Here is an 11108-nt window from a genome sequence, read left to right as displayed (position 1 = left end):
TTTTCCCCTTCTCTTACCGCAGACTTCTGCTTGTATAAACTTTGCTGAGAATTTGAGCAGAAATAGTAAATAATGAAGCTCCAGAGGGTTGCACTAATTTCCCAGACATTTAATCAATATGGAGCTGCCCTGTTCATTACAGCTGTCAAAAATATGCAAAGTTGTCCATCTGGTCCTCTCAGGTACGAAGCTCTGAGCTGCAGTCACCAGTTGCTTGGCTAATTACCACGCCCCATTTTCCCTCATTCCGAGGCCTCTCCATTAACCACGAGCTACCAGCTCAAGTATAAAGGCAAACAATAAATATTTGAAATGGCATTGCCTGGGCAGGGGTCCTGAACAGTGGTTGAGTTGGGTCACTGCAGATGAGGAATACAGGTGGGGTTTTGTGGAAGAGCGCATCTCTCCCCATCTTCCCCCCACCTCCCCCGCACCGCGACTCTCCCCAGTCCTCAGCCTCCTTCCTTCTGAGGCCCCTCCCTGCCCTTCAGATATCTAGACCTATTAAAAACCATTGGGGGTTAAAATGATCTATACAAAAGCTTTGCATAAAAAAGTGATCAATGCAAATTCCTCTGAGGAAATTGCTTCAACAGATGGAAACGGCCCATTTGCAACAAATGCCGCTGGCTGTGCAGATGGTAATTATGGGATGTATGTAAACATGCAAGCTCTGGCAAGCAGAGCAAACTGCACTGCTGAACTCAGCCGGCATCAAGGCTGCCTGCCCTGGCACTTACCCCTGCCCTGACTGGCCTGCAGGCCAGGGGTTCCAGAGGAGTCCAGGGGTGCCTAAGGACTTGGGTTTGCAATTCCAAGACCTAGCTTCTATTTAACTACAAGTCTTTCTCAATGGGAGCAAACCACATATCCTCTAATCTCTTGGTGGACCAAGGCTGTGACATGGCTTCCTGGAAGAAAGAAATCAACATATATTGAGCACTCACTGTATGCCAGGTACTATGCTCTTAGTCTTGAGTGCATTCTCTTGTTTAATCGCCACAAAGACCTCGGTGGGTTGACATTATCATTATCATCACCACTTTCACTATTTTGCAACTGGGGAAACTGAGGCTTGACGAGGTGAGGGAATTTTCCCAAGATTATAAGACTAGAAAGTAAGGAACCAAGATGTATCAGTTAGCTGTTGCTGAGTAACAAACAATGCCAAAGCTCAGTGGCTTCAAATAATAAGCACTTATTATTGTTTACAACCCTACAGTCATATAGGTGCTTCTTCTGGTCTTGGCTGGGTTCAGCTAATCATGACTGGGCTCACTCATGCTTCTAGATGGTCTAGGAAGACTAATCATGACTGGGCTCACTCATGCTTCTAGATGGTCTAGGATAGTCTTCCTTAAGTCTGTTATTTGGCTAACTGTTGAGCTGTGTTGACGGGGATTAAGAACCACGTGTTTTTCATCCTCCAGCAGACTCATGGTAGACAGCAAATTCCAAAATAAAGAACAGAAATGCATAAGGCCTCTTGAGGCCCAGGCTTGGAAAAGACACACAATCTCCTCCACCAGATGGCTAATCCAAACTAAAGAGGTAGAGAAATAGACTCCACTTCCCAACTTAAGGAACTGCAAAGACACATTGCAAATGGCAAACACACAGAGAGGAATGGAGAATAAGGCCAGTTTTGTAAGCAGTATATCACTATTGGAAGCAATATAAGCATAAGACTTGAACTTAGAGTTCTCTGGTTTCAAGTCCATAATTTCCAAGGTCATCCATGGGTGCCCATCATTCCAGAGATAACTTGGCCTTTTATGGTTCATCTCTCCTTGACTATCTTCTGTCTGCAGGTAAATTAGGGCTCATCTCTTCTCTCTTCCAGTGATTCTTACTCCCACTCTCAGCCTCTTTCCCTTGGACATCTGAGTGGGACAGTGCTTTAAGCACTAAATTCAGAGTCAGTGTATTTGAGTTGTGGTCCCATCTCCATCACTGATGCTCTTTTGGGCTTCATGGAATCCCTCCCCCTCCCCAGATCTCAGTGTTATGCCTGCAATAAACAAGATGGAGAAGGTTTGATCTGAGATTCCTTCCACTCAAATTCTGTATGATTTTATGAATGGCAAGAGGTTCTTCAGCCTCAGTGGTCCAGCTCATACCATCATTTGCCTATAGCCCCTGTAGGTGTTTGATTTTGCAGCTTATGGACTAGGATCCCTCCAGCATTAAATTTTTCTGCGTCTGCTCTGTCTCAACAATCTTGTGAAGAAGGTAGTATTATCATTACACCCACTTTACTGGTGAGGAGTCTGAGGCTTAAAGAATTGAAGGGACTTGTTTAAAAATCTCAGGGTCTCTGAGTGTGACCTGGAGACAGATCCCACATCTCTTGACATCCAACCCACTGAAGGAGGCCAGAGGTCCAAGATGGGATCCTAAGCTGGAGCTGGAACCTCTCCAGGTCCAGGTATCTTGTTCCCCGATTCTGTTGAATCATCCGGTTTCCTCATCCTTCAGATGTTGCAGAGAATCCAGATTCCTCTCCCTGATGTCCTCAGCTCCCCCTGCATTGATCTCCAGCTTTATGAGGGTGACAGGCCATACCTTTTAATTGCATTATTACATCTTTATGGTCTGCTGATTGAGCAGGTCGCCTCTGCTGGGCAGCCAGGCCCTGGAATTTATATGCGGAACTGAAACGTTTATTGGAATCATATTGATAAAGGCATATTGTGAAAAGGCCTGTGACTCTTAAGAAGAGAGTGGGGTCCTCAGGAGGCAGGGGGAGAAGGCAGGTCAACATACTCCCGAGGAGAGAGTCGGTCACTCATGAGATATGAGGGCAGCAGTTCCCTCCGTCCCCTGCTCAACTCCTAAATATTTCCTCTTTTGTCAGCCTGTTAAGTTCTGGTAGGAAAGAGCAAATGCCTGGAAAAGCTGTAGGGAGAGGGGCTGGGAGATTTCTGAAGAGGGGCAGTATTCTGGGTTCGTGGATAAGTTGGCAGTGAGGGTAGGGACCGCTCCTGCTGAGATGGGGAGGGCCCTTCAGGTAGAGGTTCTGTGTGAACAAAGATAGATTGTAGAGACTCTTCATGGAGTAGAAGATCTGTAAGGAAACTACCTGGCCTGCTTGCCAACTCCACTTGCGTGTTGAATATGCACCTCAAACTTGCTATCCCCCAACCTGAACTGATCCTGCCAATTTATTTTTATTTATTTATTTATTTATTTTTTAAGATGTTGGGGGTAGGAGTTTATTAATTCATTTATTTATTTATTTTTGCTGTGTTGGGTCTTCATTTCTGTGCGAGGGCTTTCTCTAGTTGTGGCAAGCGGGGGCCACTCTTCATCGCGGTGCACGGGCCTCTCTCACTATCGCGGCCTGTCTTGTTGCGGAGCACAGGCTCCAGACATGCAGGCTCAGTAGTTGTGGCTCACGGGCCTAGCCGCTCCGCGGCATGTGGGATCCTTCCAGACCAGGGCTTGAACCCATGTACCCTGCATTAGCAGGCAGAGATTCTCAACCACTGCGCCACCGGGGAAGCCCAATCCCGCCAATTTATTTTGCAGGCGTGCCCGTTGCAGGAGTCAACAAATCCACCCTCCAGGGGCTCAGGACACCTTGGGGTCATCTTTGATTCTTCCCTTGATTCCACTCCCTCCCCACTTTTTTTTTTTTTTTTTTTTTTTTTTTTTTTTTGCGGTACACGGGCCTCTCACTGTTGTGGCCTCTCCCGTTGCAGAGCACAGGCTCCGGATGCGCAGGCTCAGTGGCCATGGCTCATGGGCCCAGCCGCTCCGTGGCATGTGGGATCCTCCCGGACCGGGGCACGAACCCGTGTCCCCCACATCGGCAGGTGGACTCTCAACCACTGCGCCACCAGGGATGCCCCTTCCCCACTTTTAATCCATTGTAAACACAGTGGGCTGTACTTTCCAAATACTTTGAGAGACTCTGTGCTCCTCTTGTACCTCCCCGGTTTCTACCCCGCATGGAACCCCCATCAGCTCTCCTTACATCATTTCGGCAGCCTTGGAATAAAGTTTTGGTCCAACTGCCTCCTTAAGATCTTCCCTGATAACCCTATTTTGAATCATCATCCTCACCTCGCAGCACTGTCTGCTGCTGGGTCCTGCTTTGTTTTTCTTCATAACACTTCTCCCCATCTACTATGCTATAGAATTTATTATTGTTGTTATCTTTCTCTCCCACTAGAATGTAAATTCCTGGAGGGCAGGGACTTTTGACTGTTTTATTCGCTACTGTATCTCCAGCACAGGGAACAGTGTCTGGCATATAGTAGGTGCTCAATAAGTATTTGTTTAATGAGTTCATGAATGAAGTTGGTTGGAGCCAGGTCCTGGGGGACGTTTGATGCTGCACTGGGGCTGGAGCTTGTACCATGAGCTCTGATTTCCACCCTGAACTACATAGTGTGTTAGTGGAGCTCTCGTATGCATCCAAGGTAATCAGTGTGCCTTCCTGGAGCTCTGGATTAGTAATATCATGTGTCAGGGAGTCAACCGTAAATGAGGAATTTGCAAGAGGATAGCTCAGGGGTTAATTTGAATGTATTTCCGTGTCTCAACATCAGCACATTCTAGGAAAAAGGAATCTGCTTTGCATAGTAAATGGTATTTGCTGCGTAGCTTCTTTCTTCAGGTATGACCTGGGTCGTCTGTCTTTTTGATTCTGAAAGGACTTTGGTGCCAGGAGGGAGGGGTCTGTGGTGCAGTGTTAATTGGCGGCAACTAACTGGACCTAGTTTATGAACTCCTCCAGGCCATAAGCCACTCATACTTTGGTTCAGTGTTGTAGTGACCACAGTCCTTTTCTAAAGTGCTCTACCTTTGACGAAAAGCAATGGCATATGGCCAAGTTCACCTCCAGGGATCTCTCTTCAAGGGGGGCAGAGGAGGTGAGAATTTTAGGGTTGGGGTTCTCAGTTGGAATGGCCAGATGACAAACTTTAAGCCAGGCAGCTCTGGGTTGAAATCCTGGTTCAGCCACCCACTAGCTGTGTGACCTTGGGTGAGTCCTTAACTGCAGTTTCCTCATCCATATAATAGGGATGATAGAGCTTCGTTTTATATGACCAGAGGAAGGGAGATGGAATGGCTTTCATTTAACAGTGACTGACTAAGCACATACCAGATATATGTGCAGATCCCCAAAAGTGTCTATTAGAAGTGTATCTAGATGAATGAGTGATTGTTGAATGAATATATGAAGGTATGCTGTTCAGAGGTTACAGGGATGGACAATGTCCCCAATCAAGAAAGATGGCAGGACTTGGGTTGCTTGACCCTTTGGGCATTTAGAGTGTGGAGGCTGTTCATGAAGAATCCCAAACTTGAAGAATCCTAACATATCATGACTTGAGGGAGTCTCTGAGAGACTTCTCATTTTGAAGGGGAGTAGAATCAAGGCCCAGAGAGGGAAAGTGGTGGGGCGAAGGACACACAGCAAGTGAAGGGCAGGCTTGAGGTTGGAACCAAGGTGCTCTTTTTCCTACAATGTTCCCACCCCAGCCTCTCCACAGGTGCTTTTCTGAAAATGCACAGGAGAGAACGGGGCAGAGTCTAGACCTGTGGTTCAAACATCAAGTTCAGAAGGAGAAGAAAATAAACAACACTCTCGGGCCCCCTCCTGACTTCAGCCACAGGCCTGGGGAATCCCCAAAGCAGAGGATGGACAAGGACAAACTTCATGAAGGGTCAAGAGATGCAAGAAAAGGCAGGCGGAGTAATTAATAACCATCAGCAATAGATAGTGTTGGGGTGAGCACTGAGATACCTATTGATCAGAGAAGTAAACACAAATCACTGCAAGTGTTTCTTCAGCCCTGGGTCAATATGCTTCCATATACAAAGAAGCTAGCAGCTGTTGCCGATACTGGGGAGGTCTTAGTCCGGGTGGCCGCGAGAGCTTGCACTGCTTGAGGATGTATCTGCATTGTGAGCTACTCTGCTGTAGGTGCTCTTTCCATTCGTTTGTTCATTCATTTGTTCATTCATTCATTCATTCAACATATTCTAAATGCTTACTACACGTCAAGCTTCTTGGAGGCACTGGGATAGAGCAGTGGGCACGAAGGCAATCCTTGCCCTGACGGGGCTCACAGAATAGACAAATAAATAAATAAGATAATTTCAGACAGTGTTGAGTGCTGTGAAGAAAGTCACATAAGGGAGGTAGATGGAGAGTGGGTGGAGGGGGATGGTGTCTCGCTGATATTGGACAATTGGGGAACGCCTCTCTGAGAAGGTGACCTCTGGCTAAGATCCTAATGAGTAGAAGGAGTCAGCCGCGTGAACACAGGGGGAAGGGTGCTCCAGGTATAGGGAACAGCATGTGCAAAGGCCCTGGGATGGGAAAGAGCTTGGGATGTTGGAGGAACAGAAAGGAGTAAGGGGTTGGATTTGTTTTAAGTGATGAAGCCATTGGAGGATGAATGGCCAGCCCCTTTCAGTGTGGGCCCCTTAGCAATGAGGCATTCATTGACCTGGAGTTAGGGACAGGCTCCTGGCTGGAGTCTGGCAGACCCAGCTCTGCCTGAGTGTGGAAGCCTTGGCCAGCTCCTCCCATCATGGAACTTCTATTTCCTTATTCACAACATGCAGGACATCGGCTCATGACCTTCCAGCTCTGACATTCTGACCTTCTTTCAAGGACATGGGATGCAGATATACAACCTCCACACATATCAGTCACTCAGGTAAGGCCCCCTTTGCTTGCCATGAGATGCAAGTTATTGTGGTCAAGGAAGTGGGAGATGAAATGGCAGGAAAAGCAAATGTACCAAAGAGAAGAGTTGACTCCTTTGAGCTGGGCCTGGGTCTTTGTGTCACCAACCCCTCAATTTCAGGTTGCACCATGAATCCGCCATGTTTCGTGCAAGCTGCTAGCTGTCTTCCCTGTGTCCTTGCAGTGAAGTTGCAGCCTCTGAGGGTAGGTCCTGGTGGCAGAAATAAGCAGTGCCCATGCAAAGCAACAGCATGCAGGAAGAGGAGAAAACAGTTGCACTGTAGAAAATATAACAGCTCAACTAATTAAGAACAAGTGGCGCTACAGTTGCTCATTTGACAGGACCTCCTAGCACCCAGAGATCCCATGCCTAGGTATACACCCAACAAAAATGAAAAATGAAAATATATGTGTGCCGGAAGATGTGTGTGAGCAGCATTCTTTGTAACAGCCTAAAACTGAGAACTAGCCAAATCTCCATCAACATTTAAACTGAAAGATTGTGCCATACTCCCAGAAAGGTATACCACATAACAAGATGGGCAAATCCAGCCCATGGTCATATCTGACCATTTCCTATTTTGTAAATGAAGTTTTATTGGAACACAGCCATATCCATTCATTACATATAGTCTATGGCAGCTTTTGCACTAACTAGCAAAGATGAGCAGTTACGAAAGAAATACTATAGCCTGCAGATCCTCAAGTATTTACTCTCTGGCCCTTTCCAGAACAAATTTGCCAAGCCTTGCTATATAAAAATGAAAATAAGCAGGCTTCCCTGGTGGCGCAGTGGTTGAGAGTCTGCCTGCCGATGCAGGGGACACGGGTTTGTGCCCCGGTCCGGGAGGATCCCACATGCCGCGGAGCGGCTGGGCCTGTGAGCCACAGCCGCTGAGCCTGCGCATCCGGAGCCTGTGCTCCGCAACGGGAGAGGCCACAACAGTGAGAGGCCCGCGTACCGCAAAAAAAAAAAAAAAAAAAAAGAAAAGAAGCAGTCTACAACTTCCCTGGGCAATGTGGATGATTTTCACAAACAAAATTTTGAATGAAAGAAGCCAACACAAATGAGTACCAGTTGCACAATTGTATTTATATTAAGTGTAAAGACAAGCAGAACTATTCTACATTGCTGGAAGACAGGTTACCCGTGGAGGATAGTAACTAAACAGGGCACGTGGCAGCTTATGGGCGCTGGAAATGTTCTGCTGCTTCTCCATCTGGGTGGCAATGGGTGTTCATTTCGTGACAGTCCATTAAAATGTACACAGATGATGTGCACACTTCTGTGTATGTATGTTGTTCATCGATAAAATTTTTAAAATAAATAAAAAAAGAAACGGTGGGTGTAGATCACCATGCCAAGCATTTTCTCAATGTATTTCCTGGGCAGAAAGCGCAAATAACAGATTGTCAAGTTAGAAAACAGATAACTTTAACCTTTCCACGCAAGCACACACTTATGCATTCACTCTACAAATGTTTACTGATCTCGCACCATGCGCCAGGTGCTGGGAATTCAGCAGTGAGGGAGATAGACACAGCCGCCACCTTCCCAGCATTTACATTCACACTCACACGTGCCCAGGGAATCTTGCACGCATGTGCACCTAGACGCTCCATCCTCAACGTGGACCTGCCCACGTGTGCACTCCCGACCTGCATCTGCAGGTCATGTCATTCTCAGGTGCACACTTTTCTGAATTTTGCTCTCCCTTCCCTCACTACCATAACTTCCACCTCCCTCCTCCCTCGGATACAGACGGATGGAGCTCAGTTTACCCAGCATCACTTAGGAGTCCTGTGTCCTCCGGGGATCATGGACCTGGGCTGGCCAGGACTCCACAGCTTAGTTCCCAAGGTGGGATGGGTCAGACCAGCTGGTTTCCCCCCAGGTCATGCCTGGCATCTGAGACACTTAGGGCTCAGACAAGTGGAGACCCAGGGCTGAGCGGGTGGGTGACCTTGAACCCAAGGATGCCCTCTGATGTCCCCTGGATTTTCTGCTGGGCTTCCTCCCCTCAGTGTGGTTACCTGCCACCCATGGATCATGGTCACCAGAGCCTTATGGTCTAGTGGTCAAGGCTGACTTGTTCAGTGAATCCCATGTTCCCTTGAATGTCTCCCTTTGAAGACCTCCTATCCCAGCCCCTCTCAGCAGTTCAGCCCAGAAAGCCAGCTGCTGTGACTGATAAGCACCAGCTGTCCAGCATTCCTGTGCCGTGGTGGGTACCAGCATGCAATGGGGTGGCTAGACAAACACACCTGCGTTCAAATCCCGCCTGGACCATCAATATTCTGTGACTTTGGGCAGGTTATTTAACCTTAGCTCATCTAATTCCCCCAATGACAATAAGGAAGAGGTACTGCTATCATCCTCACTTGATAGATCCAGAACCTGAGGCTTAGAAACGGTAAGGACTTGCTTGGGGACACACCCACATCTGCACCCTGGATTCTAATTTTAAAGACCATCTGTTGCTCTGAAGGACTAACCCCAGTTATGCATCAAAATGGTTTCCTTTGGAAAAGTCACGATTTGTGCTTTTGAAGTCCTGGGTTTGGCTAATCAGGAGCAATCTCCTTTTCTTGGAGAAATAATTCACTGTTGGATGCAATCATGGAAAAAGTGAATTCCCTCCAAATTCTTGCAATGAGACAGTCAGTGCTGAGGACAAAATGTTGAGGTCTTTTGAGGAGATGGTACCTCTTAGTAAGTGGAGATGCTTAATTTTTTTTTCTCAGTGGAAAGACCTGCTGTTTCAAATTTCTTACAACTGGGTCTCTGTTCGAATACTGGCGTGGAGTGAACTTTTCATGCCACGGGTCATCTCTGATGTCATGGCATTTCTGATGAACTCCACCAATTTTGAGCATCAAGGCTGCCAGAAGTGAAACTGGTATTTGCAAATGTATCTCCACTTCCTCAGAAATAACAGATGTTTGCTGGAAAAAATTAAAGTCGCCTAGTCTGTTATTAAATACCTGAAGTAAAGCACTGGCTGTCTTCAGTCAGCTTTCTACCTTTCCCATGATGATATTTTGTTCTGTTGGTAAACTTCTCAAGTGTGCCTAGCACTTTTGTTGGCATCACCTGGCAAGTATGCTCATGGAATTTACCTGTAGGAGTGGACAGGTGGGTTTCTGTCTGTGTGTTTCATGAATTAACTTGGTTGAAAAAACTGTCAGGAAGGGCTGGGTTTGAAGTCTGCCCAGGAGTTCACTCTGTGCTCATGACTTGTTTTTTGAGTATTGAGACCATAAAGAAGCCTTTTACATCAATGCTAGAGTAAAACGAAGATGGTGTCCCAAGTCAGCAGCAGCTATTTTCATCCATGGACTACTGAGGTTGGGAGTGGTGGGTCATGGAGTGGCTTGGAGGTCAAGCTCAGAGCTCTGGAAGGTCCAGAAACTACAGAGAGTGGCCTGTGGATCCTGGAACATCAAAGGATCCCTGGTCTGAGACCCAGAGCCTAGGTATACAAGATTATACCCTCTCAGAGGCCAGCAGTAGGGAAGACCCCACCTTCTCCAGCAGCCTAAGTTTGGAGAAGGAGAAATGTGAAGCAGGACCACCACGGCATGAGACAATCCCTGTTTCCACATGCCCTTTCCAACTGGGATTTTGTTGAAGATCATTTTCTTAACTAAGCATTTCTGGGGATTTGTCAGAAGGAGGTGGGCAAACCCTTGCTGACCTGTCTTGTAGGTGTTTGGAAGTGTGTTACAGAAAAGGGCAGGGATGTGTTGGCAAAGGCAACTTGACAAAACCCTCCAACAAACAAATTTACCTGTGGGAAAAGGGACAAGATTACTCCAACCATCAACACTGGAAAACCAAAGCTGCTCCCCTACACCAGGCCTCAGCCTGGCTATAGACATAACCCGAAGAAAGCAATTCGCTAATGTTCCAGGCCCTCGGATCCAACATCAGCCTGGGATCTAGGCCTTGGGTAATGAGCAGCCCAGGCGGCGAATGAGGTTTGCAGTTGAAATCCATCTGAGGCCTCTCTTCCTGCCAATGTCTACAGCTTAATAATTGCTTCCTTGCTCCCCCTGCATTTGGGTTCAGGAGAAGTGCCAGCCCCTCCAGCAGCATTATGCAAATAGGGCCCAGTGCGTTCTGGCAGCGGCATATAGAATATGTAAATTTATGGTGCTGGCGGAGCCTGCTTAAGACAGAAGATTTCTCAATGATGAAATTAGATTTTCTGGAAAGAAGCTTCTGAGGACCTGTCTCCTGTTCCCCTGACTCGTGCTGTGCCACAGCCACCAAACCGGTGCTCTGGGAAATAATTAACTGAATTACGGGCTCAAACCTATCGTTAAAAAAAAAAATAAACAGGGAGAGAAGAAATAGACCAGGTTGCAGGAGGCCACAACAAATCCATACGTTACC

At 47.1% G+C, this 11108-nt stretch overlaps 1 protein-coding gene across 1 annotated transcript; it reads right to left on the bottom strand.

Annotated features, from left to right (window-relative positions):
• Nucleotides 1-10532: 10532 nt before the first annotated feature.
• LOC113630076 (uncharacterized) lies at nt 10533-10808 on the bottom strand. Its single transcript, XM_027125284.1, has one exon. It carries the CDS (start codon nt 10806-10808, stop codon nt 10533-10535), a length of 276 nt encoding a protein of 91 aa, XP_026981085.1.
• Between the last annotated feature and the right edge of the window lie 300 nt (nt 10809-11108).

The sequence above is a fragment of the Aethalodelphis obliquidens genome, unplaced genomic scaffold (genome assembly GCF_003676395.1).
Source record: "Aethalodelphis obliquidens isolate GAN/ISIS:26980383/991018 unplaced genomic scaffold, ASM367639v1 scaffold28, whole genome shotgun sequence".
Taxonomy (NCBI): Eukaryota; Metazoa; Chordata; class Mammalia; order Artiodactyla; family Delphinidae; genus Aethalodelphis; species Aethalodelphis obliquidens.
This window is presented reverse-complemented; position numbering and strand designations above follow the sequence as displayed.